The sequence below is a fragment of the Patagioenas fasciata genome, chromosome 6, assembly GCF_037038585.1.
Source record: "Patagioenas fasciata isolate bPatFas1 chromosome 6, bPatFas1.hap1, whole genome shotgun sequence".
Lineage (NCBI taxonomy): Eukaryota > Metazoa > Chordata > Aves > Columbiformes > Columbidae > Patagioenas > Patagioenas fasciata.
Genome location: NC_092525.1, coordinates 24,656,804 through 24,670,346, shown reverse-complemented (window position 1 = coordinate 24,670,346; position 13,543 = coordinate 24,656,804). Strand labels below are relative to the sequence as shown.

General features: G+C 43.5%; 2 protein-coding genes and 1 long non-coding RNA gene across 3 annotated transcripts in view; all 3 read right to left on the bottom strand.

Moving 5' to 3' along the window:
• The window catches only part of CDC73 (cell division cycle 73), a 110,754-nt gene extending 101,099 nt beyond the window's left edge, over positions 1-9,655 (bottom strand). Inside the window, exons 1-5 of the mRNA XM_065842223.2 lie at positions 9,430-9,655; positions 3,765-3,870; positions 2,726-2,795; positions 1,650-1,712; positions 1,515-1,567 (exon numbers count right to left, since the gene is read on the bottom strand). Coding sequence (XP_065698295.1) covers positions 1,515-1,567; positions 1,650-1,712; positions 2,726-2,795; positions 3,765-3,870; positions 9,430-9,560 — 423 coding nt within the window. The 5' untranslated portion in view covers positions 9,561-9,655. The remainder of the gene's footprint in view (positions 1-1,514; positions 1,568-1,649; positions 1,713-2,725; positions 2,796-3,764; positions 3,871-9,429) is intronic.
• LOC136103551 (ubiquitin-conjugating enzyme E2 D2-like) lies at positions 3,277-3,715 on the bottom strand. Its single transcript, XM_065841701.2, is given in 3 exon segments — positions 3,277-3,517; positions 3,519-3,598; positions 3,707-3,715. Coding segments are annotated over 3 exon segments (330 nt in total).
• Positions 9,656-10,190: 535 nt separating the features above from the next.
• Positions 10,191-13,406, bottom strand: LOC136103711 (uncharacterized). The gene is made up of 2 exons (XR_011739744.1): positions 12,235-13,406; positions 10,191-10,572 (listed from the first exon to the last, which is right to left on the bottom strand). It is a non-coding gene; the product is annotated as an uncharacterized lncRNA (long non-coding RNA).
• Between the last annotated feature and the right edge of the window lie 137 nt (positions 13,407-13,543).

The following is a 13,543-nucleotide window of genomic DNA, read 5'->3' as shown; positions in this document are numbered from 1 at the left end:
AAAAGAAACTACCATTCCCTCTTAAAAACCCTTGCTCAGACAACCATGGACAACAATATAAAAATCAGATAAGTTAAAGCTGGCAAACAAGGCACACATTCAGGTAGAACAAGACATATACACACATACATATTTAAGATAAATTTCGGACATTCAGTGTAATCAGTGACATTTTTAAAGAAAAGAACTGCTCAGAACTGCTATATCCTGACACAGAACTTTTATAAACGGCATTCCTAGTAAATACAAAAAACAAGTCAGGAGTAAGGAAGCCTCTAGTTGCTCAAGCCTGGTTTGAGACAGACATGTAATTTGAGAAAGCAGTAGAGAGATGTAATTTAATGCCATCTTTTCAGCTTCTTACACTTGTGTTCAATCTGTCTTATTTCCCCATAAAACTTAACTCAGCATCAAGCCTGTCGTATTACTAAGGGCTGTTTGGAATGGCTGAAACACAGCAAAACCAGTCAGGCCCATATATCAGGAGAGATCTGGAATCTCTACACTGAGATGACCTCTGAATAACTTTGAATAGACTTCATAGACTCAGAGCTGCTGGAGCAGCAAGGAAACAAAGATGGCCATAAATTCATTAGGCTCACACGCAGTAATCTTGATTCTCCAAATTATGATGGTGAAGATCTACAGTTTCAAAATATAGTGGCATCACAACCACATCGGGTAATGTAGAACGAAAATCTATAGATCACCAAGAGGTCATCTGACAGCAATTAGGTGCCGTTAAGAATTCATAAAGTTTTAATTATTCTTACACAGTTATAGCTAAGCACAATGTTCAATTCATGTAATTAGACAGCTTCTTCTGAGAGGAAATCTAAAGCCTCGGTACCACAAAAATGTATACAGCCAGATCTATAACTCACAGAGAAGACAACTGGATGAACACAGTTAACAAAAAAAAAAAAAAAATCAAGAAAAACAGTAAGTCAAGTTTTTAAAACCAGGCAGAGTTAAATAATACAATGTGCATAATAACTAGACACATTGCTTTTATTCAAGGGGTACTTGGGAAATTACACTGTTAAATTAATTACCTAAGACACAGCATCAGAAAATAGTAATCACAGGGACAGTTTCATGTACTGCTATGAAGAGACTAAAACAGCAGACAAAACAGACAAGTATCAAATGCCAGTCTTGTCTCTGTCAATGAAGTTATAATGCCAACTGATGGATGGCAAATAACCATGACCAGTCATTCAACAGCACTTTTATTACAACCCCATAGCTCATAGCAGACAGGTTATATAACACAACAGGCACTTCTGTGGTGAAGCTTTCCCCTTTCATAGTACAACATACATCTAGCAACTAAAATCCCAAGTTTAAATCAGAGGCTTAAATTCCAACTCCTTCCAAGCTCATGTCCAAACTAACAGAAGTAGTATGAGTAGCCAGAGGATAGGTAGCACAAATGAATTGCTACAAAAACAGATAAATACTGTAATTTACCACCACCCCCAATTGGTACTGATGACAGTTGCTGTCATTACCTCTATTCTTGGTTTCTTTGCTTCTGCTAATATTTCATCTGCTGCTCTTTTAACTACAAGAAAAAGAGGACATTAAAAATGCAAGATCATAGTAGATTTTCATACAATAAACCTCACAGTTATTTTTAACTGTACCTTGAGTGGATCGCTGAAGACCAATTTCAAGTGGAGCACTTCTGTCTATACTTGATGAGGTTGCTGTAATCAAACACATTTCATTTAAATACAAAATATTTGCAAATGTATTTCAGTATAAAAGGAAGAAGGACAACACAAATTGCAACAACAGAAATTCTAACTAGACATTAGGTAGCAAAGGTGGTCAAACACTGGAACTGGAGATATTCAGAACCTGACTGAATATGAAGTTATTACAGATCAGGTTACTCAGGGTCATTTGGCCCTTATTTGAAAAGGAGATTGAACCAGATGACCTCCTGGAGTCCCTTCCAACATAAATTAGTCAGTGATTCCATGACCTGTATATACCACATAAAAGAAAACAGAGTCACAAAGATAATTACTTTATAACCTGGAATCAAGATCTACTAGTTTATCTAGTTTCTGGAGTAAAGACAAGCTGCTGGTCCCTTTAAAATATAAATTAAAAAAATTATTTACTGCTCACATTAGAGAAATAAACTCATATTCCAGCATATTTAAAATTCTAAGTTGCTCTGTTTTGTAGGTCTTAGAAAGTAAGCCACATTTATCTTTCTCTCAGAGAAATCTCTTTTCTCTGACTATTGCTAACAAAAATTTAAGAAGATTGAATGCCAGGCAAATCTGCTGGACTGACAAAGCAGCGAGTGATTTGATATATTTTACTATACTGAAGATTTTATCCCACACACTTGTTGCATCAAGATCAATACACTACTGAAATCTTCCCACAGTCTAAAGAAGGAAAAAAATATAAATGTTAAGCACTCCAGCACATAACTGTTACCTGAAGGATGTTGATAATAATAAAGTAGCTCACTTCTAAACAAGCATGTAGGAATGCAGCTCCTATCTAAGTGCCACAAAAATAGTTAAGTTCTGAACAAATTTTTTTTTAAAAATGCTAAATTTGAGAAGTTTGAACATGTTCAGTTACTTTGCAATGTGACCATCATTAACCATCCTTCCCCTCCTACTCCTCACTTGTCCCACAAACATGCAGCAATAAAGCGCACTATATGTTCAAGTTCAAAGTAAGCATCACTCACATGTTTCCCCATTTAGGTACGCGAGCAAGTCTTTCCTATCAGGTCTCCTTACCACAGGAATGTTCTCAGTCTGAAAAGACAGCAGACTTGACGTGAAACTGTTATCGCTTCAGAAGGCCTCCTCATTCACACAAAGACAGGAACACATGTCCTGCCTCCCAAGAAAGCATAACTATCAAGCTACAAAAATAAAATTATTTCCTAGAGGATGTTCAGTTCAACTCCACAAAATGAAACATGTCTGTTATCAAACTGAAAGAGTGGAGACAGCCTTTTTGCTCCTTCACTTCAAACATGCAAATAACAGCAAGAACTAGTTTTAAAACACACAATTCTCTGCCAGGAGTGAATATCAGTATGCAGAAATAGAGTATTTCAATTTTCTTGTTCCAAGAATGCATAACACACAGTACTGCTGTATCAGATAAACTCGTAGCACAGGGGAAGATGACATGTGGGCTCACAGAACACAGTCAAATGGAAATCAAAAGTACTTTCTCATTCAGAGTTCCCCATCTTTGTTTGCAAAGCTTATCCAATAATTTATTTAATTAGATTGCATACTTCTGTGTCCACTCCAAAGCAATTCCACCATACTTCGCTGTTTCATAGACTCTTGCAGTCTCGGGCACTAAATGATCATCTAGATTGGGATCACACAACAGAGAACAGATGGACAAAAGTACTTTTGAAATAGTTAGTGCTGGAAACAACCATGACCATAGAATGTCAAGAGAAATCCTGCCATTACTGTTAATATTTGTGAGAGAGGCTCTTGTGGTAAATGCAAGCTGGCAGCTTGAAGGGCTAATCTCTTAGGAAGTGAATTGTGAGGTAAAATATTCTACCTTGACAGGGACTGTCATTTGATCCCTGTGTAGAGGTGTTCTTTTTTAAACACACGCACTTCGTTGCATGTCTTTTCCCTTACACCAGCCAAATTCATTCACTTAAATGCTAGTACCATTCCCTGAAAATAACTGTGCGCATATTACATATCACAAACAAGACAAAATAAAATTGTATATGGTCTACTTACTGCAGCACGGCGGACATAAACAGGATGTGAAAGGTGCACATTATTGAGCAGGAACAAGATAGAATCCAAAGTGTAGTATTCCCTGGGTTGGCCCTCTTTCCCTGTCCTGTAAAAATCAGGAAACAAAGATTTTAACAAATAACCTCTCCACCTCTGTCTCATGCACACACTTTTTGTGCAAATCTCTCTTTTCTTTCCAGAAGGCAGTTCAAAAAAGCAAGCAGTAATATCGTTATGAGGCTGTTGCTGAACTAGTGCACTATCAATTGCATTAACAAACACAAGTGAGGGATATGTGTTCTTGCAGACTCTTTACAGAATGCCCAAAATAATCCAAAATAAGAGCTGGATGGGTTGTAAAATATAAAATAAGCAAGACTTGGGAAACCATAAGAATGTGTTCTCCCACATTTCAAACATATTTATTCTGATTATCAAAGGAACTATCTGCCTTACTTGGGACAGTCGAAGGAACATACCTGAACCACAAATGAAGAAGATAGTAAACATGTGTAATGGGACAGAATTTTCACCACTTGAGAAAGCACAGTAGAAAACCCTGAATACACAAATTCCATTAAGCCTACAGAGCAAAAGGTTCAAAATGCTGCCAAAAGGTCAAAGTAAGGAATGATTACAAACTAATTGCACATGAAACTAGCGAAACTAAAACAGACTACAAAATCACAATTAATTCCCATACAGCAACACCACAGCACCAAGTTCACTCTCTGCTTTCAAACAGCTTGTTTGAAAGAGATGTCTTTTAAGTCTGAAGATGAATCTGTTCTGTGTAACAATTTGAAAAAAATAACAATCCCTCAAAATAGGGCAACAAAACAAAACCAACAAAAACCACAGCTTCAGCTTGTGTCCACGTACATCAAACATTATTCTCATAACTCTCCTCACACACACCGTCACCCCTTCATGCTGTCACTAGGAGATTTTGTAGTGACTTCCCCAGTTCCAGAGCAAAACCTACCCCCTAAATACTTCAGCTGCTCTGAGAAACAGACCTTTCCTGCAGCTCCAGAGCCCCCAGCAGGCCCAGGGACTCCAGTGCCCAGAGCTGGGACCCACCAGACCCCCGCTCCAGCAGGACGAGGCTCCCCACACTGCCCAGTCCCCATCCTCAACCAGCCGGCTCACCTCACAGCCTGAGGAAGATGACCCACCAGAAAACAAGGCCAAAACTGTAAAATTTAAGAATGGCACAGAATTTTGATCAAAGCTGAGATTTCAGGAAGAAATAATTTCATTAAAGACATAAGGAGTTTTCCCTCCAAGTACAGTGGCTTTACTCATGGTTCACCATCAGCATGTCCACCGTGGAACTGCCGGCCTCACTGCGGGAAGGGAGAGGAGAAAAAGAATACTCAACCATAACTTTCTTTAACCTGAAAGAGCTACACAATCACCTACTAAAAGCAACAGAAGTGCATTTTCTTCATACTGTGGATATAATACCACTACTGCTTTCCTTGCAATTACTTTTCTGAAATTATCTAGATCAAGAGTGTACATGACCCCCTTCAGAACTCGTTACTAGCAGTAAGGTTGAAAATATTGCTTTCATAATGATGCCTGAGAAAACCAATATACCTTTACTCACATGGAGAAAAGTGATTCAAAAGACTGGGAGAAGGGTAAAATAAGGGATCTTTCTATCATTGTCCTTTCCTTCCAAACACTGGTCTGCATGGGAGGGGCGGACATTTCATTACTGAAGAGGAAAGGGAAGATCCGCGGTATCCTTCAACTTCCAGGAAGCCAAAAGTTGACTTCACAATTACAGCCAGCAGAACTGAATTCCTCAGCAAGGAATTGTTTACTTATGTCACTGTTTCACTGCTATCTTTGATAATGTGGTATCTAAACTCACTCAGAGCACTGGCAGAAACAAAAGCTTCCTCCACATAGACTTGGCTCTGAAGTCTATGTCAACTGATACAGCTGTCACTTCGTTTAAAAATGAACAGTTCTGATTATCTCACTTCAGAATAACTCTTTTTGAAGCATATCCACTGAACATTATGCTACAAGTCTGGCTGGTCATCTATTCAAGTTTTTATTTAAACTATTTAGCAATTAATGGCATAATTTAGAAAACAAGAACTGAACGGTTATCTATTAACTTGAAAAAAATACAGTATTACAGAACCACAGGCATTGCCAAAGCTCAGCAGAGCACAGCTGGCACTTCATCATTTAAACCACACATACAAGAAATCCCCATGCTCATCACAGCTGTAAGCAGATGTTTTATTAGGAGGACAAGATATTGCACATCAAAGGAAAAGCATCAGATGAACAAGCAGTTGTACATAAGGAGAAAATGTAAGTCTAAACTAACATTTCAGCATCATCAGATTGTGTTCCTTTCAAATTTCCCAGACAGAAGGAACCTTCTCAATAAACAAACTCAAAGCAAGGTGATCCGAAGGTAGCTTAGTTCACGCAATTTACAAACATCCAATGTAGCAAAAGAAGTTAATTCTATTATTTTCCACATTTAGTAATGGTATCAATTACTTAAAAAAAAAAAGTTAAGATTCAGACCTCAAAAAGGCCAGTCCTTATATTTTTGCTTTAATGGTTATTAAGAGTTGTATCTCTTCATAAAATAAAACTCCAGCTTAAAAACTGTAGAAAATGTTTACATAATGTAAGACAAAGTTTCACCTGCTTGTTTTTAACACCAGAAATTTACTTCTGGCCCATCTACTCACCCTCAACCTGTGAGCACCAGGAGTTTATTCACCTTTAAATGCTTTATTTCCTCTTTCATGTTTCAAAACATGAATTTTTATAGAGGTACTAAAGGCCTGTGTCTCATCAGGAAAGGAAAGCAATAATCTTTAAAAGCACAAGACTAGGCATGTGGAGTATCACAAGAATTGCAATACTCACGACCAGCTGCTCACTGTTTACAAACTTCTCAGCTGTGCATACAAGACCTTCTGCTGGGTAAACAAAGTAAATCAGTTTCTCTGATTGATTCCTTTGGTTTTGAAACAGATTCTATAATCACTCTTCTGGGGCCACAGATGAGCCATTATCTCAAAACACAACACCAAATCTTAGACCATCTAGGCCTCTTCATGTGTCAGCAGGGGTATTCATATAATTATTATCTGGAAAGTTACCTGGATTAAAATTAATTTCTGTTCTGCCTTTTTTTCTTCTGCTCCAAATTACTTTTAACCTGGCTCAGTTCCTCAGCACAATTCACCGTTAGGCTGACACTTGTGCCAGCGCAGAACGAAGGCAGTGCAGGCAGCACCACCGGCTTCTGCCAGCTGAGCTACTCAAGGAGCCACAGTGTTAAATATCTAGCGAGACTAATTCTAATTCTAGCAGGGACAAAATGCCACCGCTGCTGTTCTGACTTGCATTACTCTCTCCAGACTGGCAGCAGAGATGCAATTACAGCAATCGTGCTGTGGACTCCTAAAACAGAAATCAAGATTTGCTTCACGAAAGACTAAGCCACAAGCAACTGCTCACTGCAAGCATAGTTTGGATCCTGACAAGTGACCTAAATATTTTAAAAGTTTTGAATCTTAAAAAGATTTTGAGAGCATTCCTCATAAGTCCCTGCTTAAGTCTGGCAATGACATAAATTAACAGCTCCTAAACTGTGGTGTCAAAGCTACTGAGCATGGCTTGCAGAACTGGTCTTATTTTTACAGTGTCTTCAGTTTAAAGATTAAACATACATAGTTTCACGGTGGTTCACCAGAAATGTTGTGAACTGACAGCAGTCTGATCCTACCAAAAGTTCAGAAGCCAGTGGTCTAAACCAAGATTTATTAACTTACTTCAACTTCAAAACAAACAAACAAGAAACCCCAAAACACATCAATCACAAGAGGTAAGGACACAAACAGCTCTGATGAGGTTACTGCCGCTGTTCTGCTCAGAGCATCCTCTGCACACATAGTTCCTTCTTGACCAGAAAGATAAAGCTGCCTGAATGTATAGAATAAAGTTTTTCTCTCCAGCTTTTTGTCTTTTGTTGACAATTTCCAGGCCTAACTCAAGCTCTCCTAAGCAGCAGCAGAGGCAGGTGGTCATATTGGTTTCTCTGTTCCCTACAGAAGAGGAATGAAACTTGCCTGTTAGCTTGTTACTGCTTGTGAAAAGCAACCTGTAGCAAGGAAACCACCACAATTGTCTACACAGTTGCTAAACAAAAACAGAACCAAGACTTTTCAAGAACTTTAAAACTTAACTGCTTATGCAAATATTTTTCTTCTTCTTCAGTCTAGCTACCAGTATCCTCTACTCAGCCAGGAAGCACATATAAATCCCAGATGAGTTTCTGAGATCTTGAAATGGGTAATTAAATAGCACTTCCAGTTTTACATAAAAGTGTAAAGTCAAATGAGTTTAAAAAAAATAATAAATCTATCTACAAGTTAACATAAAGCAATACATTTATTTCCTTTCTCTCTCAAATGAGTAGTCAGGATATTGGATCAATACCAGTATGAATATCATAATCATGAAAACTAAAAGCAAAAATGTCCCTGGTCATACACTGAACTACAAATGCTTTTTTTGAGAAATCTGCAGGTTCTGTTTTTCCACAATGCTTCCCTGGATACTATACACTCTCTGATCAGTACCTGAAACATTCACTATCTGATATCTAACAATATGCATTATTTTCTCTTGGGTTTAAAAGAGATTCACTGAAGTCCCCCTAGTTAGGACACCAAAAGCATGCAGCTACTATATTCAGATGAAAGGACAATGAAGAACTGCCTTGCATTGCAAGCAATACCTACCATACTAGAAAATTCAACAGGTACGAAACCTCATTTCCTAGAAGTTTTCTAAAAATAAGCATTTTACCCAATATAATCATTTCAGCCACAGAAGCACTATCTCTTGCCTCTCTCACGATAAGAACAACTAAGAACCAGCCTGCGCTAGGTCCAGCCCAGGAAGAGGCCTCAGCCCAGAGCAGGCTGAGGAGCAGCAAAGCATCAGCACAGCTCCACAGGGCTGACTCGCGGGCGGCCCTCCCTGACCTCCCTGCACCAGGACAAAGCCCAGCAAGAGAGAAGCAGCCCAGGTAAACGGAGACAGTACCTAACACCTGTTCTTTGCACAAACCCCAGAACACTTGGAGAAGCTGCCTCCTGCCATCTCATCCCAGAAGCCTGCAGGACCCGGCCCCGCTGCGACTCTCCAGCCCCGGCAGTCACAAGGACAGGCCGAGAAAAAGCCTTCCGCCGGCCCCGCTGCTCTGCCGGTCCAGGCCAGGGGCTCCAGCCGGTGGCCGGGTGGGGTCCTGGAAACCTTCCCGAAGGGACTGGCGAGACCTCCCGACCCGACCGGGCTGCCAGCAGCACGGGGGGCAGGCATCGCCCACCCGGCCGCGGGCTGCTGGGACGGCCCCTACACCAGGACCCCGTGCCCCGGCGGAGCGGAGGCGCCCGGCCCCGGGGCGCTCCCATGGGGCCCCGCCGGGAGGCGGTAGCCAGGCCGCCCGCCCCCACCCGCCTCGCTCCCTACAACGCAGCAGGATGCGAAGGGCGGCGGGACCCTGCTCCTCGGGCGCTGCCCCGCAACTTTGGGGCAACTTCTCCCTCCGCCCCCCGCCCGTCCCTTCCCCGGGAAAGCGGCCGCCCGCCCCGGCCCCACCGCTCACCCCCAGATGACATAGTTGGTCTTGACGTTCTTGGGCCAGGAGAACTCCCCGAAGATCACCTCGTCGCCCTTCACCACGATCTCCTTCTTCTGTGTGTTGTACTGCCGCAGCACGCTCAGCACGTCCGCCATCTTCGCTCCGGAGCCACCGGCCTCCGCCGCTCCGCTCCGGCCCGGCCCCTCTAACAGCCGCGCGAGGACCTCTCCGCCAGTCGCGAGGCCGCGGGCTGCCCGCCACAAACGCCTGAGCGGAGGAGAAACTGCTGCTACCGCCGCCTCCAGAGGGCGACGCAGAACCCGTTGCCATGGAGCGACGCAGCCCCGCCCTCAGGGTGACACCCGACTGGGCGGGGCGGGCCCCGCCCCCGCCGTTCCGGAGGCTCCTCCCCCGGCGGGTCGGGGCAGACAAGGATAGCGCTGGCTGCCACGGCCATGGCTTCGAGCGGCGGCGAGGCGGCACGAACCCCGCCAGCGACACGCTCCCGAAGCCGCTGCAAACCGGCCGTTCCGCGCTGGTGTGGGGTCTCCGCCGGGCACAGGCACTCCCGCGGGCGGCGGGACGGCAACTGCCGCGGCGTGGAGAGGCCACACCCCTCATGGCCCCGCCCCTCCCGGCCCCGCACAGTTCGCCACAGAAACGCCTCAAGATAGCGGTACGGAAGTTCTGCGGCCCGCGGAGAATAAAGAAAATCTTATGGAAGGGAAAAAGGAAAAAAAAAAAAAAGAGGAAACAAAAAAGTCTGTGCTTTCTCAATCACCAAAAAAGTAATTACAAAAATATTTATTGCTTCTGCATCTGAAAAATAAAGAAGTAATTTACACCACTGGGCAGGGACGGCTTTACCTTGCAGAGCCGAGGGTTTCGCAGAGCTCCTGGAACACCAGTGCGCAGCGGAGCAGCCCGGCAGCGGCAGCAGCCACAGGCGGCCTCTCTGCCCCGGGTTAATTCCTGCTGCTCCAGCACACAGACACTGGCCATGTGGCCCTTCACAGCAGAACCCCGGCTGGCGGCCCCTGAGGAACTCCAGTTCGGCATTTTAGGCCTGAAAGCAAGCTCTCGTGATGACTTCTCTGATCTGTGATGCTGCTCAGAATTTTCTTAACACTTTCCAACACTGGCAGAGAACATTGTCCCATTTTAAATCTGCAAAAGACAAAACCGCATCATTTTTCTTCCTGTTAGTACCACAGTCCGAAACTGACAAAACAGACTAAAAGTCAACAGTGTATATAATTTCCTGTTCCAGGATCACGGAATCATAGAATAATTTGGGTTGAAAGTGATGACACATCTGGACAACATGCTGAATATCACAATTATAACATTTCACATATGGTATCGAAATGGTCTAGTACACAAATATACTGCAACACCTAGTAACATGCTAAATTACACCAATTACTTCCAATATTTATTTTTCAACTGGTATAGAGTGATGTTTATGTACTGTGGCAGTTGCACGCCCCCCTTTCTCCCTCCCCCCTCTCCTTTGATGTGGAAGGTGAATGCACACCTCCCCCTCTTCCCCAACATTTCCCCCCTCTCCTGCAATGGCGCAGTTAATAGTTCCTTTTTGTTTAACCCTCTGCAAGTTAGCTAGGAGAGGGGAAGAGGTGCCAAAGGGTCTGGAAGTTTCTGGGCACCCACAACCAGAGTGGCGGGGGGGGGGGTTGCTGAGAAGTTTCAGGGTGCCCATAGCCAGAGTGGGGGTGCAGAGAAGCCAAGAAGCTTCTGCAATGCCCACAGCCAGATCTGACAAGACTATAAAAATGGGGATCCCACCAAGGCTGCCGTTTTTGTGTCCTCTAGGAGCACCAGGCCAAAATGCAGACAAGAGTGACCATCCCCCTGGACCAGGACGCTGTCTAAGGTAACCTCCCGAAAAATCGGACTGCCTCATCTCCGCGTGTGAGTGAGTGATAACATAATAATTCCTCGACAGATAAGTGAGTGTATTAAATAATTCCTTGCCGAACAGGCAAGCGTATTTTCCTGGGGTCATGGATGGCTCTGGCATTGTTTGTCACGAGACACATGTATGCACACTATGGATCTCCAATATTCTTATTTGCTGCACCCCAATAATTTCCTCAACTGATATTCAAACCTGTATTTATGTTATCGGAGTGCTAATTGATTTTATAAACCTCGCTTCTTATCGGTTAATTTGTTGCACCTTTTTTGACCAGAATAAAAGTTTGTTTTGAAACTTGTTGTCCATCTAAAACTAACTTTGGGGTGCGTCCGTTACATGTACTTAGGAGGCAAAACCATAATGAATAAAGAGAATATAATTTCTCAGACTGGATTTGGAGTCATTACTGGAGCTACAGCTAATGAAGAACTGGAATGGAACTTGAAAGCCTTCCGGTGGGCCAAGTCCCATTTCTATGTCTCATTCAAAGACCCCCTGCACCACGAAATCAGTTACCTCTTAAGAAATGCATCCCGTACACCTGCTGGGCTGCAAATAATACTTACTTCAGCAAGAGACAAAATCATTATGTTACAGCCAGTGACATAAAAAACCCATTTGTTTTAGCTATGCTGTGGTCTGTTGTTCAGTAATCATGAATGATGCATTACATAATCAGCTACAAATTTATTTTCATGTTTCAAGAAAATGTAGTTCTGCTTTACTCTTTCATTTAAGGATCCCTCCATTCAAAGATTTAAATAGGAGTTTACAAACTGGTTCTCACAATTTGCTTGGGAATCATAGTGAGATTATTAACAGTTCTTTATCACTAAATCAGGATTTTATACGAGACATTAGAGAAACTACTTTCACACAGCATTAGATACCTGAGCGTTTATCAGTTGTATCACAAGTGATGAAGCTAGAAAATAATTACCTGAAACGACAAAGCATGTTACTATTTAGTAAGACGAAAGTATATCACATAGATACAATGTTTCAGCTGCATTTAACAGAGCTGTAGTCTTACAAGTTATTCTGATATTATACATAAAATGAAAACAAAGTTGCAAAACAACGTTTGACAATTTTACACCACAGTAAGTTTGTTAAGATTAAGAGCATCAAGAAAGATCGTTCAAGTCTTATAATACATGAGGAGCAAGATACACCATATTTGAATACATAACATACATTTTTATATATAAGTGAACAAAACAAAACCAGTACTTGTTAGTTGATATCCTTGCATTGTTTTTTAAAACACGGGACTGACTGCTGAAGAGCGATCCAGAGCAGAACCTCACAAAACTCATCCTCTCAACAAAGAGAAGGGCAGAGAAGTTTTTGCAGCACTGAAATACTGCCTAGATACCAGTGGAGAGGCTCAGGGGATATTCTGTAGGTTTGCTGTGCCAAGGCCATACACATTTGAACAGCGATCCAGGCTCCATAGCAAGTTATGTGGGGGCAAAGCAAGAGAACATCGCCAAACAGCCCTTAATAGACAGTCTGGGAAACAAAACAACATCCCACCTAAAGTACAGCCTCCAAATCTGTTAACTCTTCAAGAAGAGAGAATGAATTTTCCAGGAGTCACTAGTAACATTCCACATATTACAGGATTAGTGGCACCGCGAGCGGAACTTCCCTGGTCCCAGGGCATCGCTTGTCTTCTGGGAACGCTCCTGTTCCACAGGGAAGATTATGATTATTTGAGTAACCGCAACGCCACCTCCCACCCCGCAGCAGCTCTGCAGCCTCCAGGAAAGCCGCCCCGTCTCTAACCCCTCTCCTGACCGCCAACCCGCTGACGGGGTGCTTGGGAGCGCCTTCGCTGCCCCTACGTGGCGATTCCAGAACGGCTTTTCCTCACAACAAGCCCGCCACCGCCGGTATCCTCCCAGGTAGCGGCGCCAAGGCTGCAGGTAACTCGAGGGCCTGCTCCGCAGAGCGGGAGCCGCTCGCCCCGTACCGCCGCACCGCGTAGCTGCTGCCGCCGCCCCGCTCTCTCCGCCGCTTCGTGCCGCGGCCGCCTGCAGCAACTCCCCCACCGACGCGACCCACCTCCCCGGGCGGGGCCGGGCTGCCTCAGGACACCGGCAGCGTGGCGGGCAGCCCCGCGCTCCCCTTGGGAGGAGCTACGGGAGGACCTGCTAGCGCGTTCGGACCGCCGTGAGGACTGCGGAGAAGCCC